At 28.7% G+C, this 20,808-nt stretch overlaps 1 protein-coding gene across 2 annotated transcripts; it reads left to right on the forward strand.

The window, feature by feature from the left end:
• Positions 1–3,189: 3,189 nt before the first annotated feature.
• Positions 3,190–18,903, forward strand: LOC119674212 (GATA zinc finger domain-containing protein 14). 2 transcript variants are annotated; one of them, XM_038085374.1, is made up of 7 exons: positions 3,190–4,897; positions 12,820–12,989; positions 13,360–13,433; positions 17,129–17,439; positions 17,952–18,121; positions 18,183–18,262; positions 18,530–18,903. In XM_038085374.1, exons 1-7 carry the CDS (start codon positions 3,467–3,469, stop codon positions 18,583–18,585), a joined length of 2,292 nt encoding a protein of 763 aa, XP_037941302.1. In that variant the 5' UTR covers positions 3,190–3,466; the 3' UTR covers positions 18,586–18,903. The 2 variants fall into 2 exon arrangements, with proteins under 2 accessions (XP_037941302.1, XP_037941372.1); XM_038085444.1 differs by lacking the exons at positions 17,129–17,439; positions 17,952–18,121; positions 18,183–18,262; positions 18,530–18,903 and adding an exon at positions 13,634–14,036.
• The last annotated feature ends 1,905 nt before the right edge of the window (positions 18,904–20,808 follow it).

Here is a 20,808-nt window from a genome sequence, read left to right on the forward strand (position 1 = left end):
TACTACATATACGAGTTTGAATAATGCGATATAAATGATATTTAAATTATACCACAATAAGTTTTCTTATTAGGGTTTTATTAATTAAAAATATTAGAAAGTATTACTTCAATTATAAAATTAAGATCAAATGATTATTTTTATTAAAATTTATGTTACTTAAACAATTTAGTATATTTATATGATATTAAAACTGCATTAATAAAAAAATATCATACACTTTTTGGTAGTACTTTAACAGTACTTCCAATTTATTAAAACGGCAAACAGATTGCAGGTAGATTTAATCAATTTTAATTAACAATTTTAAAAAAATAATTATATTATAAAGTAAAAATTACTTACAAAAAAATTGTTTTTGCTGAAATGTTATTAGATAAATTTATTTCGGTTTCAAATATTGATACTGATACTGACAACATCAATATGTATTATGCTATCATACATAATACATATTGATGTTGGCATTATGATCTATAAATTGCGTTCAAAATTTAACTGAAAAAGCAGTTTAATGTTGGCAGTGCTTTAGGATAAATTTTTTTGTGTTTTCTTTATGCTCTCTGCGTGCCTTTTTATCTAAATAGTAAGTCAAAGTGAAATCGAAAAAAGAACCACGCTGAGATTGAAGATATTTCAAATTCAAAACAAGCCGAAGAGACTCAGAGCTATTCAGTTGCACAAACGGTGCGATACAATTCGCAAGTACAACGCGTGTGATGTCGGAAATGTTGAATGTTGTTGTTTGATTCAAAAAGTGTTTTTATTTTTACTTGTTTGCTGTCCCTTTCCTTCATTTGAAAACGCGTATTAAATTTGAAATAGCAAGACTTTTTCCCCAATTTATAATATTTTTTCGTCTGTTCTGTGCATTTGTTTCCTAATTAAGTTTATAATTAAAATTAATTGAAAAATTACATATGTACATTAAAAATGTTAAAAAGTGACGACGCTGTATAAAAAAGGAATAAAAATTTTTTAAGCAAAATATAAAGTTTTAAATCGCTAAAGTGAAAATAATTGAAGGTAAATAACTTAATTAATATATCTTTTATATGTATTTATGACATATGGAACTATTTTAAGGATTTTCAATTTTATATGCCGCGTACTTTCTTTTATCTTAACTTAATATAAAGCATAAAAAGAGTACTGTCATCAAGAACAACAACAACATAGCATAACATAAAGGAAGAATGTTCTATCTTTAAGAATGCCTTGCTACAAGATATAATAATTTGTGAGCATAAAGTTGAATGGTTTTTTATCCTATTTTTAATTTATGTACGGTAGGGTTGCCAACATAAATGTCTAATTGAACTCAGACCATGGCAACAGTTTCATAATTATATGTGAGTCTATTCAAGAACATTCAAGATGCGAATGTTAAATGCTTGTTTTAAACAAAGATATTTCAAGGAAGTTCACAAATTTGCAAAATTTATATACTTAAAAATAAGTACTCTGGCTATCAATGATAATGTAGTTACATGTATTAGGTACCAAATGTTTTTAACCTATGACCTTGTCGATCAATAGTTAATATTCTTAGTAAACGTTAAGTTTTACAGAAAAAAATACTCAGAATTATAATACTTTATACAATGTTTGTAATTTAGGTAATAAACTAATGCAAATGCTTAAATATATACTGGTTCTTGCCTTGAACTTTTCTATATTAAACAATAAAAATAATCCCTAATTGTACCTTACAAATTATTCCGTTTTAGGTTGCCTGCTTGAGACAAAAACAACTGCTGCTAGAGTGCAACAGTAATTCTTGGCAACCCTAGTTGTTTTCTACCTGCACCACCTCTCCGAATTTCTTTCGAAAAAGTCGAACGCCGAAAATCAAAAAGGCAAGCAACATAATCAAAGTGGCGGAATTGAACGCATTGCGTTTTAGGGTTAAAATTTTTGAAAAATATTTCAAAACTTCGTTTCGTAGGCGCCAGTCAAGAAACATCAGCATCGCACTAACTCTGCTGATTATCAATTTTAATACGTAAATGGAGCGTATTTGGCTGATAATAAATGAAGGAAAATTTTAAAATAACAACTTTTGTGGTAGAAAATCCTACCGCTATTTCCTTTTCTGATAGTTTGTTGCATGTGTATGTGGTTAAAAGACGTTTTTGACTCGGCGCAGTGCGGAGATGTGAGGACTGGTCCGGTTGAATTGAATATGGCAAAAGGAAAAATAAAACAAAAATAAATGAAAGAAAAAAGTCTTTGCTGTACATATGTAGTATGAAAAGAAATAAAATTACTATAAAATTATTGGAAAACTTGAAACTAAGTAATAAGTAGTATAAGCCGTTGACTATAAAAGAAATATAAAAGCAAAAGAAGGAAAATTCGATTGGTATTATTCAAACGGAATCATTGGCGGCGAATTAAATGAACTGAGCAGCACAGAATAATACTATCTCGGAAAATAAAAACGGGTCTACCACTACAACTACCACTACGACTACGACTACACCAAACGAACTATTGCTGCTAACACATTCAGAGAAAGGCAATAAGAATAATAAATTACACTGCTCCAATAAAAAGAAAAAAATATACATATAATAAAATAAAATTATAAAAAATGTAATAAAATACGAACAAAATAAGAGCAAAGAAACTTTAGTGAAAATTCATGAAAAACGCGTTACAACAACAACAAGGGAAAGAAATACAGAAATATTAAAATTATACACTAGCAAAATTAACATTAAGAGAAAAATTAAAAATTAAAATTTCACATTTTCATATTGGAAATTAAAAAGTGCAATTGAAGGCGAAACATATAAATATATCAATCACATTTATAAAAAGTCGTTTAATGATCTATAATTAAATATATAACACTAAATTATATATACAAAGTAAATACATAAATATTATATACCAAATGTAAATAAATTTTAATAAAATGTATCTTAAATTACAACAACTACAACTATAACCACAACAACAACAGTAACAACAATTATATTGTAAAATTATTAACAAAATCAAAAGTCTCCCAAAATTAGGTAAAGTGTGGGAAATTTGAAATTTCTTTTAGGAAATTAAGTGTAAGAAATGTGCCATTTTATTTATACATATGAAAATAATATAAAGAATTAAAATAGAGAAAAGAAAAAATTACGCGAAAACTATCAAATAGCTTTAAAATAAATAAATAAATGAATAAAATAAGTAATTAGAAAAACAATTGAGAAGATACAAAAATCAAGAAATTAAAAACTTAAAAATCAAACGTATTCTTAACAGTATTATTAACACGTAACTAACCAACCCCCTGCAACGCTTAGTTCCATTAAGTTTATTGATAACTTAAAACTTATTAGGAATAAAGAGAAAATTTTAAATAAAAAATAAAGATAGTAAACAAATTCATATTAAAAAATTCGAAGAACTATTTGAAAAAAAATTCATACTTTAAATCATTTTTATTAAAAAGAAAAACAAAATGTCCTGCATTTCAAGCAATTTTAGTTCATTCTTTTTAAACTCATTAAATGACCCTTCTGAATTCGCTAAATATTTAAGCAATGGCGAGTTAAAATTTTCAAATTTTGAGGATATACAAGTTATTGGTTCACAACACCATCATCAACAACAACAACATCAGCAGCAGCAACAACAACAACTGCAACAAAACGGCAATAATATTGCGTTTTATAATAATGGCGTAAACAGTGGTGTAAACAATAACAATGTAAATAGTAGTAATAGCAGCACTAACAGCAGAGTTGTAGTGTCGGAGCATAGTGTAGGCGCAGTCACAGCAGGAGGTCAAAACAATACAGATATATATAATAATGCCACACATATGGAAACCAATAATTATGCACACCAAACGCAAGCAACGCCAGCGGCGCACCATTCTCAACAACAGCAACAGCAAGTAGCACACCAACAACATCACCACCCTGCCTCCCAACAGCAACATTATGTGCATGGGCATCCGCAACAATCGTCAACCGCCAACTTTCATCATAATCAACACATAGCTGCGAACGGCAGCGTTACGCATCATAATCTACCTAATACTACAAATCAGGCAATACCTCAAGGTTTTAATCCAGCTCAACGCTGGGCCAACATGGCCAATTCAAATCACAGTCCAGCTGGTATGCAACAACAACAACACAACAATCATGCAATCACTTCAAATCCTCAACATCCTCAACATCCTCATCAAACGGCAAGTAATGGCGCACAACATTTTGATGGTTCCTTTGAATTCCTTAAGTATTTACGTCACTCCAATGACTACAGCGAATCCTCAAATGATACAAATTCCACAAATACACCTGCAAACAATACAAACCCAACCATAAGTAATCAACATCAACAACAGTCAGCACTAAATAATAGCTTAATTGATCTGGATAGCAGTACCACACAAAAATCGCGTTCATCACGCAAAGTAGCCGCATTATTGTCTTCCGTTTCTCGTGCATCCAACAGTCTAGATTCTTCAAACACAATGGACGACGTTTTCGATCATGACTCCAAGCACACCATTTTTGACTTACATCACGTAACGAATAGTTCAAATTCAAATGAAATGGAAGTATCGAACTTAGCTTTCCCCAATTCGCACTTGAATGCTTCCAATTCGAACACTTCGTCAGAGGGCGCTGCTGCTGGCAGCAATGATTTTGCAATTATAAATTCAGCGTCAAATGCACCTAAACCATTGGCTACCTTTGCAATTAAGGAAAACTTTGAAGTACATCCCTCTCATAAAATCGAAGAAGGCATTTTCCAGCATATGAATAAGTTGCCATCAAAGAAAAAGGAGAACCTAAAGCAGTTGGGCGTGCGCTTCACCGGTCAAATGAATTTGTATGATAAATCGATAGTTGTGGAAAACTTTATTAAATTTTGCCAAGTATGTATAATATAAAATTATAAACGAAAATATATCCTTATATGTATTTTTATATATTTTTATGTATTTATTATCAGTCATATCACAGTGTATGTGTGCTTTTATTAGTGGGTGGGTGGCAAGTAGTTTTCACAATTTCCAATTTAAAATATTTACACATATTTATTATATTCATATATGCATATATAAATATATTTGAATGTTGTACAAGGATATGTTAACATACGCACACATATATGTATGTGTATGCTTACTACCACTTGTGCTCATACTTTTTCACTCACTCATACATATCATTATAAATTGTAATAACAGCACCAGCAAGAACCAACAACAACAACAACGACAACAACAACAACAGCAGCAAAAACATGAACAGCAAAATCATTGAAAACAACATTGTCGCTGTTGTTGTTGTTGTTGTTGTTGTTTCAATTCAAATGTTGTGTTATGTATGCTAGGGTGGGGAATGTTGGGTTGGGGTATAACATTGATGATGGCATAATATGTAACCTTATTTGAAAAGTTGGTTTATGTTCGTCAGTTGGTGTGCAGTGAGAGAATCATTACAAATTTTAGTCCTTAGACAGTGTTTACATGTCCTTCGACCGGCTCTCCTAGCCCAGCAATATCATAACACATTTACAGAGTACAGCTAGCTACCTCCTACCACCCCCAAAAAATTAAGTTAAACATTATATTGCCGACCACCTCATACCTTGTTATATTGAAAATGCCTGCCCTACGTTCACACTACACATATTTCCTTTAGAACTTTAAACTAACATTATATATATACATATAAATATATACATACAAATTTATAATTTATGCTAGCACAATTTGCTCTCACACACTGATAATAATTTTAAAATCATTGACACACACACAAACTCATTTAAATGCAAGCTACAGTTTACGTAGTAAGCAGATATATTCGAGTGTACGTACACACACACATATGTTTGTTTGTAAATATGTTCTTATTAAAATATACTGTACATAAATATATATACATAATTACGTTATATTACATACATGTATGAGTATCTAATTTTTGATATTACAACATTTTGAAGACATTGGTGTGTAGAATAGAAATGTCAATTTTTTATTAGGAATAAAAAAACGAATTTCAAGTCTCCACATCAATTTTATTATTCTTATTAGATTTCACTTAATTGAAATTCTCTACTTGAATCATTGCACATTTTTTAACAAAATAAATTTAATATAAATTTTTACATATAAAGTCAAAATGGTGGTGTACCAAAAATGCATGAGTGTGAGACAAAATTATTAGATTTGAACACAGTATTGGGCTTTAAATGAAAAAATTATACAATTATAGAACACATGCCACTTTTTTCGAAGGCTTATGTTTCTATCAACGAACATTTGTTCTATTAATTTGAAATCTGTTCTAATTTTGAGACATTCTCTTTTAAATATTTTTCACCTATGTTTATATGTTTATATATATACATATATATGCTTCGCTATATAAATCATATAAGCAGCAAATTTTATAGAAGAATCCTACAGAAGAAAATACAAGATAAATCAACATAATCATATTTTACATTATATTATGTTGAGGCTAGTTGATTCAGTGCACCTGAGCACTTTTACTCTCTGTTAACTGCGAGGTTTCTTCAAAACCCCTCTATGCGCCTTGACTGGATTATTGATTATCACTTCATCAGACTAAGCAATAATTGACCTCAGATCTGCATACCTCCCCGAGGAGTCTGTAACCATTCTATTCTCGTGAGATAACATACATGAGCAACAGTCTATCATCACCTAGTCAATTAAACATAAATACCTATGGTTGACAAGAAAAACTTGAGTAAATAAAGTTTTTTTTTTATCAGAACACAAGTCTACCCTGGTTTAAAATGATTTTTTAACTAAAGGTGAACCAACTTAGTAAAACGATGTTGGTTCTGACAGGTCACTGCGTATTAGGAAGGTTTGTTTTACATATTTGTTCTACATTCAACGACTTGACGGGGTTTTTACTGTGCGGATAAAGAGGAACTTATTCTTATTCATCATTAGTTAGTAGGATATTCCAAATCTTTGAAATTCATTTGACTAACTGATTTGATAGAGCTGGCATCCTTTTATGGACTTGTCAGGTTAGTTCCCTTCTACTTGAATGAGTGTCTCATGCCTCTTCAAAAGGATGCTATTCGTGCACAAGACGTTACTAAAATTTTTATTTTTAATATTACCAGAATGTCATTTCGAAAGGATATAGATATATTAAGATAAAATTTTTCTTTATTATCTATAAAAGTATTGAGTAAAAATATATTGTGATGAATGTGAAATATATTCAGTATCTTTAATGCCATTCGTTTACTTTGTTTCGATCGGTTGAAAAATCAGTACAGCTGCCATAAAAACTTACCATTTAGATATATGTTTTTTAGAAAATCAACAAATATACAAACTTACGGTTTATATCTGCAAGCTTTTCTTAGTATTAGTATATCTGCAAGCTATTCTTATTCATCATTAGTTAGTAGGATATTCCAAATCTTTGAAATTCATTTGACTAACTGATTTGATAGAGCTGGCATCCTTTTATGGACTTGTCAGGTTAGTTCCCTTCTACTTGAATGAGTGTCTCATGCCTCTTCAAAAGGATGCTATTCGTGCACAAGACGTTACTAAAATTTTTATTTTTAATATTACCAGAATGTCATTTCGAAAGGATATAGATATATTAAGATAAAATTTTTCTTTATTATCTATAAAAGTATTGAGTAAAAATATATTGTGATGAATGTGAAATATATTCAGTATCTTTAATGCCATTCGTTTACTTTGTTTCGATCGGTTGAAAAATCAGTACAGCTGCCATAAAAACTTACCATTTAGATATATGTTTTTTAGAAAATCAACAAATATACAAACTTACGGTTTATATCTGCAAGCTTTTCTTAGTAAATGCCCAACAGCTCTGTGTAGAGGTTATTTAAGCTTCATTAAAGCAATTTTTTTTTGCTTCTTCACATACCTTTTGTTTGATGATATTCAACTTTTTGGCAAAATTTTGATAATACGCATATAGTTGCACTTCCTTAATTATGGTAATATACATACCATATATATAATATTTGAATTAATTTATCGATTTTGTTAGGAGTATAAAGTTACACAATTTTCAACCCTTTAACTTCTTCAGTTTTGAAACTGAATCCTGTTTTGATTTGATAACAGGATTTCGAAATTTTGTAAATAATCTGACAGCATCTTCATTTTCAGTATCACTGAATATTCCATTTTAGTATGTATGTATATATAAACTTACATATCTAGCATCTTTATGCATACGTAAAGTCATGACTATTCAATGTTTAATATATATGTATAAAAACATGTATGTATATTTATATTTGCATGTATATATGTCTTATGTTCATTAAAAGCATTCATAATTAATGACATAGAATGCAGATTTTCTCAACGTCGTCTACCCTTCTTTCCTTGGTCTACGATCTAGTTATGAATATGAAAAGGGTTGTAAACACTTTAAAATAACTTATTTCATAATTCTTAACAAAATTTTACTTCAGCTTATATTTAATTTGAGATCTTAAAGGAATACGGTATTGATATCTGAAGCAATAGAGATTATAAAAATGAGAACTATAGTTTAACTACGCAAACACTACTTAATGATGACAACAAAAATTTCGGTTATTAACCATTTTTGCTCTCTGTTTTTATACCTTTTTCTTCATGAACTTCCAATTTCTGCTGTTTAACACCTACCAACATACATCACAAACACAGTGAAGCGAACAAACCCCTATGCCCAAAACACACTCTTCATATATGCCAATAGACTTGCACACCACATCGAGTCATTATCAACACCCAAAAATTTAAGGAACAAATTCACAATCAACACTTGACTTGACTTGCGTTTGCCGTCCGTCCGCCCATTATTCGTACACAAAACCGTACGGCAAACGGCAATACGAGAAAGCGGCAAGTGTGAGTTGCTAAATTGGTGGTGATGGGCATGAATGGATGGTGTTGGTGATTCCGGTTTGTTTCCAAAGTTCTCATGCACTAGATTGTGTGTATCAAAATGGTAACATAAATATTTTGTCCACAGATATGTACACATAAACACGCACATCTCATACATATATATATATATGTATATCTATATCTATATATGTATTTATATTTATATATATACGCATATCAATTTAAAGGTGGTTAGTTTGTAGAATTGTACGGCCTAGCAAGAAGTTCCGACAGGAATATTCGTACATGTGCACACATCCACTCGCTTGTCATTCATTCCTTTGCTCTATTGATTTTTAACATAATCAAAACTAAAATATACACATTTCCTTCATGTATAACGAATATTATAATTACGATAGTGAATATTAATGATGATAATTATGATGTTGATATTGATGAAGATAAGTTTACACTCTCGTCCTTGTTTTGTGTGTTCCTTAGGTGGTGCTGTGTTCGGTCTAATTAGTTCTTTGATTGTGCTCATCGTTATTAAGACCTTTAAGCTATAATTTCAAGAAATAAATCAGATTTCTAAACTATACTTAGGTGTGTATGCAGTTCACTATTGATTTACATAATATTAGAATTTTCCATATGTATGAAATATAATATATAATGAAATATAATAATATTATTATTATATAAAATAAAAATAATGGTTTAAAATGGATTTCGTAAATAACGGGAAGAATATTGAAAATACTGCATCAGTTTTGATATTACTCGTAATTACATTACATATATGATATTTATCTTCTCCCTTTGAGAGTAGATACAGCTTTGCTCAGATTTAGGAATTTAGAACAAAAGCCAAGACCACCGTACTGGTAATAAACTATGTTAAAACAAAATCGATTCAAATAAATAATTGAAACTCATAAAATTTAAAAATAAAAGGCTCAGACGTGGAGGATGTGTGAAGTTTTAGTTAAATGTGTGAAGTTTTAGTTACTTAACTAATTTCATTTCAACTAGCGTTGATGGTCAAGTATCGTTCAAAACAGACTAATAAAAGCTATCTTAACTTTTGAAACCCTCAACGTTATGTAGATGGCGCTCCACAAGAAAATAATACCGTTTAACAAAAATATTAAAATCCTTTTTTCATATGACAGTAAGAGCTGGAATAAAACTTTCTATAACATTAAATATTTTCATCGCATTATAGTTTTAATTGTATTCCGCAAACACAATTCCTAATAATGAGTTAAGGTTTAGAAAAATTATTGACCCGTTAATATAATTGGCTTGGTCACATTCTATGCTGACTTGCAAAAGATATCAATGAAAAAAGCATAGTTTTTAATCATTGAGGCAGCAGGAGAGCGGGCAATATCTCAACACATGAAAATAATAAATTAAAGTAGAAGTTGCAACTTTATGGAAAAAAAGTTGAAATGAAGTTATATGGAGTTTAATGAAAATTGTTTGTACCTATATACAAACCTATATTCAAAGTATTTAATTTATATATGTAAATGTAATAATATGCCATAAATATATATATACATATGTTTATATTCATATACAATATATATAAGTCGTGTAATACAAAATAGTTGTAGAAGATTATGTCGGGAAAAAGTAAACTTTAATTTTCTATTATATTTGGTATAAATATTGAAAATTTATAACAGAGTTTCCCAAACATTTTCTTGCTTAACTCCACTTAACAGCTTCTCCATTTTTTTTTTGTCTATCTAGTGTAGTTTTTTTAATTACAATCAAAAACTAAATGATATAGCTAATCATAATACTTGTCGGTTTTTACAGATTTAAAAACAACAATTTATTTGCTTTTTATTTACAGCTTTACAAGATTATTCCAATTACAGTTTTAGGTCAGATTTCTTTCTCTCTCTCTCTCTCTCTCTCTCTCTCTCTCTCTCTCTCTCTCTCTCTCTCTCTCTCTCTCTTTCTTTCTCTTTGTATTTTACACTTTATTTCGTTCTCTATTTACCTCTGTCTGTTGTCTGTATCAAAATTTTCAGAAGTGATTTAAAATGGAGATTGAGATCTTGATTGAATTCGCTTAATCCAAAGACTACAAATTTAGATATCACTGACATGTATTGCACAGTCCATTTGAACATGTGATGCGATTCAAGAGTACTGAAAATAAGCGTGGCATTAATAGAAAACAGAGTCACATGAGAATTCGTGCAACATTCGAACAGTAAAGAATAATACTTCCATCTCAATTCGAGGAGTGTATGCTAAGAAAATATTGTGTTGTAGTAAAACCCAATACAGAGAACATTCTTTCAGCCTATGAAGGCTAACCTCCTATAGTGGCTGTGAATGTTATTTTATATGGCACTTCTGGAACTTAGAAAAATATAGCCATCCATCCAAGAATGACAATACAAATATCTTGCTAAGTACTGCCTTAGTCAACAAACCATATTTAAGGGTAAAATTTTGATGATCTCTTGTCTCTAGCTAAAGATCTATACGAATCGAGATTCCAAATTGATAAAGAGTGGTATGTTAGTTGTTCTAACAATGTAAGATTTAGTTCAATATTGCTACTTAAAGCCGATTCAATCAATCTAAGCTTGTCACGGAAACTGAAAAAGCGCTTCAATGTGTCAATGGCTCGCAGCGCAGACTGTCGCTCACATTCTTTTTAACTGTCCACTACTTAATGTTTAAAATCATAGTCATAAAATTATACATATTGCAATCAATGTAATAAGAATGATAGAATGATACTGAAATCATATGTTTACTCATACGTAATGGATAAAAGTTATAGTGACAAAAAAATTAATGAAACCGGTTTCATGTAGTTTATTGTTGTTCAGTGGCTGTGCTGAATAAAATGGATTATACCAAATATAGTTTATGGATTGTTTACATTAAGTGTAGTAAAAGAAATCTATTATTTTCCCAATAGATGGCTTTAGTTGTCTGTATCCTGTGTTGTGTAAGTCCGATCGGATTACGCTGGATGGCGTTAGAAAGATGAGATTTCGTACTAAAAAAACTTTTGATAGTTTGGCAATTAGTTGACTCAGTTTTGTTTGGGTGCACATCAAAGGTGTACACTAGCAAAGAGAAAATACGCCATATTTTACAGTTTTTCTTTGATTAAGGCGAAAATGTAAGCCAGAGAGTTGAAAATGTGAATACTGTTTATGGTCCTGATACTATAACAGCCAATCATGCCCAATTTTGGCTTTGTCCATGCCATTCCGATAATTTCGATTTCAAAGATGACATTAAATGGTGTTTAAGCCAGGATTGACAGCCAGGAAGGTTTTGTTGTGTGTTTGGTGCAAAATTCCTAACTTGGAACTGTTCTGTTATAAACGGGAGCATCTGAAGGAAGAAGAGATGGCTATCTTTGGGCAATAGGAGAGGAATTGTGTTCCATCAGGATAACGCCAGTCCAAACATTACGCATCAACCTTATAGTTCAGATCTGACATCAAAAGATTAACATCTGTCCCTCTCCATGGCGAACGATTTCTCTGGTGACTTTTAGGACTTTTATGAGAAAAGCATAATAAAATTACAAGTCATAGAACAAAACGGCGTATATTTGACTTAAATTGGATCATGCTATCACTCTATATAATTTGTGATAAAATTATATATAAATTTTATGAAACAATCGAATTTCTTGAATAGCTGAGAACATAACGAAAGTTCTAACTTGTAGATTGTAGATTATTTCAGGTGCACTCAAGTTTTTTACATGATAGTATAAATTCTAATATTTGTTCAATTATGATGTAACGGCGTTTATAAAGTAAACCAATAACCAATCATATTTTGAATTGTTTAAGGTTTAAAATTATATATACATATATGACCATATATCTGATAAATATTTTGCTAATTAAAATATCTTATTTTAGGAGTATGACATCAAGGATCATCGACCATTTCTTTCTCTTAATCAAAGTGGCCTAAACAAACCGGAACAAATAAAATTCGCTCGCTACCTAGGACAAGGCTTACCAACATTTACACTATTTTGCATTTACAGTAATTTTAAAAATTTATTTTGCACAAAACGTACAGAAATGTAAGTATTTAATTTGTGTAAAAAAGTACTTTAATAAATATACGTTATGTTTAGAAAGTATCTAGAATTTATAATTTAAAAAACGGGAATACTATATGACCATCCGTTATGGAGGTACATAGTATGTTTACTTCAGTTGTGCAATTATCGATCATGTAGAGTACTCAACTGACATGATCCCGTGCCACATATTTATGATTATAAAGCTACAACTATTACTTAAAAAAGTTTTTTCACTTACTACCAATCGGCTTAAAATAGTTGTATGGATACCTTGAATAATTAAATGATTTTATCTTTTATATTTCTGGATACTTTTTACACAGAATTCATATATATTTCATTATAATTTATTTTATATACATTTCAGTTATACGAAAGATGGCTATAATTTGCCTTATATACTTGACAAAACGAAGCGCTTCCTAGCAAATACTACAGCCGGTAAGTTGTAAATGTAACAATAAGTAAGCATGAATATTGTACATATATAAATAACTTTTACATATTTGCTTTTATCATTTTAAATGATTTTTTTATATACATTATAATTGCTATTTAATTACTTTCGATTGTTTTTGATTATAATTTAAAAGTTTTATTTAAAAAAACAATTTATTTTTTATCATTTGCGCAACTTATAGGTGGTACCCCAAACAAACAAGCTCAAAGTGCCCAATCACAACCATCACAAGTATCACAAACTCCTAAAGTACCAAAGGTATCTCAGGTACAAGTACCTCAAGTTCCGCATATACCCCAGGGGTCCCAGGTACAACAATCCCATGTACCGCAACTACCACAAATAGCACAGCTACCACCACAACTACCACCTCAAATACCACCACAATTACCACCACAAATACCACCACAATTACCACCACAAATACCAACACAAATATCATTACATCCACAACACACTCCAACAATGATAATGGGTCCAACAATTTAAATATTGACTGGGATAGATTTACTACTACTGACTCGTATACTCAACTACATTTATATATAAGTTATTATTATACAAAATCATTTATTTTGATTTATTTTTTAATTATTTATATAGATTAATTAAAATCTGTATTATTTTATTGCGTGCTATTTTGTATTTTATTTATTTAATTGCTTCATTTTATTATATATTTGTTCGTAGTAAAATTTAAAATGCCTTTCATAATTATATTTTATTTTAATTTTAATTGTTAAATATTTGAATTTGTGACTTATTTTTCAATAATTATTTAACCATTTTTGATAACACTTGATGAGTAAAATACTTTTATTCCTTAAATATGAGATTATAAAATTTACTATTATTTTAATTTTAACTATTTTAATATCACATTTATGAGTTTCAATTTATAAATATGTAAGTATATATGTGCATACCTAAATGTTTTTTATTTATGTATATATACGTATATATTATTATTACTTTTATTTAATAACAAAAATTATACTTGTTTCGAAATATAGAAAAATAAGTGATTTAAAAAAAAATAAAATGTGTACATTTATTTTGATCCATTTTGATTCTTACAGTTCTTACAGTGACAGTTTTAAGGCTCGACATTAAAAATTATAATTTTCTTTTTACTGCTTAAAAAGAGACATTGAACACATTCTATCCAAATACTAGGTTTGGCACACACTAAGTACTTAATTTCGGGCGCCTAAATACTAAAAAACCTGGAACCTCAAAATTTATATATTTATATTAAATATTTAATTTTTTTATTGTCTTCTTAAGTCTAATGTCCGAGTTTGTGGTAACAAATTGGTATTACTATTACATCTGCCTATAATGTGAAATTTTTCTTTTATTCCGTGTAAACATTTCAAACATATAAAAGAAATTTTTTAAACTCACGGTACTGCGTTTTCAAGCCGCTCATCTGCGATATAATCAACGAAAGCCGCTTTAAAATCGGATAATTGTATTTTTTTATTTAGCTGTAAATAATTATTTATTAAATTTGAATAATAATTATGCAACATATTTTGTTTGTCATTTACGAGCAAAAATTGAGCGATCTTTTAAATTCGAAAACTTTATTTAACCCTCTAATGCCACATTTTTTATTTGAGTTGAAAAAATCAGGTTAGATTAATTTGAGGTCAAAAAAGCCGAATCCAAAGTCCTTTTTTCATTCTGATGTCTCGTTGTCTTGTAAATCGTAAAAAAGTCAAGCCCGCCTCAAGGCGGTCCTGGGCATTTAGGCGTATAAAAATACAAATAAAGGATGCTGACTTTTGTGAGTAAAACAAATGGAAATTTCTGTTTTTTGGTTGCAGTCTTTATTAGTAATGATAAAATAATAATAATAATAATAATAAATAATATAATAATAATAAAAATTAAAACTTATGAAAATTATAAAAACATTTCTTTGTTGTGGAATCACACAAATTTAATTTGCATTTTGTGCAAAAATCTTGCCTTTGTGAGTTGCAACCAGCCATTTTACAAGTTTTTTCGCCCGATCTATCAAGAAATTCAGACCAATGACCTGTTTCATCGTAACGAACATTGGCTGGGGGAATATATGCCCTCTTTGGTTTAGGTCGTAGTGTATTCAAAGGTGGTCGATTACGTTTTTGAGTATCAGATGGACCAACGTTACAGAGGGTTTCTGCAATTACAGTACGAAAATCAGAAAGTTGGTACTTTGAATTTTCATGCAAACGATGATAAAGAATATATGCATTTACCATCGTCATATCTAATAGATGAAAAAAAATGCTGTTAGACCACTTTCTCGTTTTCATACGAATACGGTAACGACTAATCAAACCATCCATCAAATCTACTTCTCCCATGTGTTTGTTGTACTCATGTATTATGGCAGGGCAATTTATTTCTCGTGTTAATGCCCAGGCCCGCCTTTAGACGGTTTAAGGAATATACGAATTTAAGCACATTATAAATACGGAATCAAAACAATATTCTTTCTAGTTGAAAGAAAATACTTCCATCTACTTACCTGTATTTTTTTTTTTAATCAAACTATTTTAAATTGTAAGTTTTTTATATAAAAAAATCATGTTTCTTCAAAAATAATTATTTTGCTCTAAATGAAGTGAATTTTCAATTCACACAGTTATAAACATAAATTGGAACAGAATACTTAAACACGTTATAAACTTTAATAAAATATAACACTTTATCTAACTCCTGATATCAAAAAAATATTAAAAATATAACCAAATAAGCATTTGATAGCCGTTTTTATAAAGCCCGCCTTGAGGCGGTGCTGGGCATTAGAGGGTTAAACTGTCATACAAGTCGAAATATCAACCATCTTTACTGTTTATGTTGTCTTACGAAGACAACGAATAGTCTTTACTTGGGAAAATTCGTAAAATCGAATGAATATGTTAAAAAATGAAATACCATATATTAAATATATATATTATTTTTTGTACTTTATTTAATAGAGGCCTTAATTGCTTCACAAAATATTTGTGTGGCAATCTAGGTGTTATTTCGGTGGGGTTTCCCTTTTACTAAAATTTGATTCTTTGCTTATATCAACGACAAGCTAATGACAAAATATTATACATTCGTATGTTATGATAATTAACATATAATACCAATGATTGCACTAATTAACCTAGGTAAGACTTGAAATTATTGTATTAGCTGTTGTTACCAGGCAATTCCTAATAAGCAGTTAGTCACAGAGACTAGAAGCTGTAAACAAGGATATTTTCGGTCCATGCTAAGAGAAGGAGAAAGAATATTAAATTTTCAACTTCGAGAAAAGCTCGAAAAGCTATCAGAAACTGATATCGACAACCTAATAATATTCTAAAAAAAATGAATTAATAATAAAGTGCAAGTAAATCAATTTCTCACCATGTATGATACTAAATTACTAGAAAGTGGGACATTTAAAACATGACAATGCACATAAACGTTCAAACTTTTGCTAATATTTTAGATTTTTATATAAAAAAAATTAAAAATTAGATTATAACTGTTCTAATTAGATTTTTGATTCTTTATTTTAAACTTACATGCAACCATATAATTTATTTATTTAATAAATAATTTAATATTTTATTGCTTAAAACTTTTGATTCTTAACTGATTTTAGAAAATTTTATTAGCACATCATATCTTTATAATTTTGCAGATTTGAAAAATATGGTACATCAGCAATCAAATGATGGCTTAGATTTTGCATCAATGAGTAATACTAGTCTAGCCAATATAGATCAGCTGCCAAAATGTGTTATTATGCCAAGACCTTTGGATAATTTGGTGATTTATGAAAACTTTGATGTGCATGAAACACATAGGGTTGAGGATGGGGTGTGTACACATATAACACGACTACCGCCTAAAAAGCAGGAGCTCTTTAAACAGTTCGGTATTCAAAACAATCAAACCGTAACGTATTATGAAAAGTACATAATCATCGAGAACTTCATCAAATTCTGCAATGTGAGCGAATTCGCAAAAAAAATAAAATATATTTATTGTTATTAAAATTATATATCCTATTAGAATATCGGTTTATATCATTTTAAAACTGCTAACACTGATTTTTTAATAGTAATAACATAATCTTATAATTTAAATGAAATGCTGACCGGAATTAATGTTATTATTACATTATGTACATTTTATATTAGATAGTTAAGTAAGGTTGGAGTTGTGGCCTTGTACACAAAAGCCCACTCAAACTCCAATAATGACTCACTATGATATCACGGAATATTGTTGTTCATACATATTATACGACATGTCAAAACTATTTCATACGTTTATCTTTTACAAAAGAGATGATAGCCTCTTTGTTAAATAACTGCATTAGTTCGATATTGTAGTTATAGTTAAAATCAAGAATAGGTGTAACAGAATTTAAAAATCAACGATAAATAGCTTGAAAGATTCAGTGTTAGTAGTTCATTACAGAATTTTTTTAATATACTTTTTAAAATTTATTCACACAGGAATATAAGATATCCGATCATAGACCCTTTTTGGACTTCCATGAGAGTGGCTTTCCCAAATGTGAACAACTTAAATTTGTACGGTACTTGGGACAGGGATTACCCAATTTAACATTAAACAAAATTTACTTGACCTTCAAGGATGTGCTTGGGTTAAATCGCATTGAAAAGTAAATTCTAAACTCAAATTTCACAAGATTTTTGCTTTAATGAAAATTTTACTTCTAACAGAATTACTGTGGATGGTTATAATTTGGACGTTATTTTGAAGAAAAAAAAGAAGAATATTTATAATCGCATGCATGCTACAGGTAAAACCTTATTTTTTCCAACATAATGTTCTATAAAATTTACCTTCCTCAATACAATTTGGTAAAAACGTGTTCCTCTCACAATATAGTAACGAAATAGTGATTTTAGTGCAATTAGCTAGCACTTTATTTCTTAAATTGTATTTTATTGAAATATTAAAATATATACAAATAAGCTCATCAAAAATATTTTATACTTTATGTTATGTATTTATATTTTACAAAAGTTATTACTTCCAAAATTTACTTCTGATTTTTATATTTCAGTTCATAAAGAGAGCACGGAAGCTGCAAGGCAAGGACATCAAATGTTCTCCACTTAACAATAGCGTTCTTTAAAAAAGAGAACTCTAACTGATAGCGGAAATCAGTGCATAACTGCCTGGTATTCTAGTTTTGTTAATTATTTTGTTTCCATAGGTTTTGGATTATGTTATCTGGTGAAAGAAAAATTTAATGTAAGAGAAAATTATCTGGAATTGGACCAGAAACTGTTGTGTCTTCGAAAAATCAAGCAAAACATTATATGCTAACAATAAGTGCTAAATTTAAAAAACAAAATTATCAAATAAATAATATTAATTTAAAAGGAAACAAATACAAAAAATATTTAAATGCATATTTTTTAAGCATACAAAGGAAACCATAAAAACAAAGAGATTATTGAAAGAAAATAAGTATATTCTAAATATAAAAATATTAGAAATAGTAAATTTAAAAAATTAAATGAAAAAATAATTCAAGAAAATATTAAATACTTATAATATATATAAAAAAAAACTTGATTATAATATATTATAAAAAAGATCATTGTAAATACAATTTGTTTTGTTTAAGTGTTTGTTAAAAAAATAATACTTTTATTATTATGTTATGTAATTGTCATTTTACTTATATTCTTAATTTATTTATGAAGCTCAGGACCTCGAATTTCCTACTTTTATATTTTAAAGGCAATTCCTTATAAGAAAAATTTTTATGTATGTTTTTTCGAATTTTTAAATGTTAATATTTTTTAAATTATAAAAAACTGCTGTAGCATCTTTTTAATTATTTACGTAAATACATAAAATTTTATTTTCCTGGTTAAAATAACTTAATAATCAAAATAATCATAACATTTTTAGGATAATGCCCAGTCCTTCATTTCATATTGCTATTCCGTTTTCTTCTTTTAAATGAATCAGATTTAAAAGTCTTCAACGCAATTTGTTGTGATATATCATATACAATTTGTATCATTTTTTTCAAATAACAAACGATGTTAACAACAAAACCCCCTCCCATACTAGCAGCGCTTTTATAATAAGAAACAAAATCTCGCTCTGATTGTGTTTTGTGCATTTAATTGACGTTTCAGGTTATGTTTAAAATTATTGAACCTCATTAGCTACGTTTCATACAAATTTGATAAAGGCCGTATTACGCAGGTCGACAAATTGTTGTTGCTTTCAATTCTCTTTATAATAACTTACATTAAAAGCAAGAGTAAATATGATGATCGATGATCATTTGATTACCTGCGTAACATGGTGAAGTGATGAAATTTTATTTTATGTATATTTGTCATCGAATTCCCGAGGCATCGGATCTGATAATTTTTTCAGTTTGTGGTAAAGCAGTAGTTAGTTCTTATTATTAAAAAATATTGCAAATTTGAAATAAAAAAAATTAAATGATACAACAACTGTTAACTTTAATTTTATTGTCTCCACCCTTATTTGTTTGATAAAACAAAATTATCTGCTATTTTCACAGTTCAGTTTTACAATTTTACGGATGAAGAATTGAAAATGGGCGTTCAGACGTTTGTCATTGTATTTCCATATTTATATTTCCACTTTCGAGTCTTGTGGACCTCTTTTATTGATCCCGTTTTTATTGATTGAAGACATCAAACAATATAAAATTTGATTATTTTGTTTTTGGAAACATAAAAGTGACTCATATTACAATAAATTCATTACATTCATATTATTATTACATCTAAAAAATCTATTTTAAAATATTATATTCTATGATATTTTATCATCATAAACTAAGAATTCCTTGAGTACTTTTTCGTTAGAATCTACGGTATTTTAATTTCAAAAAATTTAATAGTGTTAATTTGAATTAAATCCAAACGAATTAGTTTCATATAATTAATGTGTATGAAGTTAATATATTTAAATTAATGTATTATTATTAAAAATTATAAAATAAAATAACTACGAAAATATGTTAAAACCTAATTTAAAAATATTAGAACAGGTAAATTGTTCATGATAAGCAAAATAAATTTAAACAAATTAAAAAATTTGTCATATAAATATAACATATGCATTACGTAAATTAACTGAAACACCAACAACTAATAATAATCAAAACTCCTTGTTCCATTTGTAATACCAAGTAATTAAATATACATAGAGAAAGTAATAAAAACCAGATATATTGAAAATTTCGATGATTTAAACTTGGCAACCAAACAAAATCAATGATTAACATAAAATTCCTATATACACAATACTGCAAATTATATTATATACATTTAATAATAAAAA

Source organism: Teleopsis dalmanni, chromosome 1 (genome assembly GCF_002237135.1).
Source record: "Teleopsis dalmanni isolate 2A chromosome 1, ASM223713v2, whole genome shotgun sequence".
NCBI lineage: Eukaryota > Metazoa > Arthropoda > Insecta > Diptera > Diopsidae > Teleopsis > Teleopsis dalmanni.

Excerpts from the sequence above, each read along its gene's own strand:
- LOC119674212 (XM_038085374.1), top strand. The coding sequence starts at position 3,467 with ATGTCCTGCATTTCAAGCAATTTTAGTTCATTCTTTTTAAACTCATTA. Across the intron at positions 12,990-13,359 it reads TGCACAAAACGTACAGAAAT|TTATACGAAAGATGGCTATA; the intron begins GTAAGTATTTAA and ends TATACATTTCAG. Across the intron at positions 18,122-18,182 it reads GGGTTAAATCGCATTGAAAA|AATTACTGTGGATGGTTATA; the intron begins GTAAATTCTAAA and ends TACTTCTAACAG.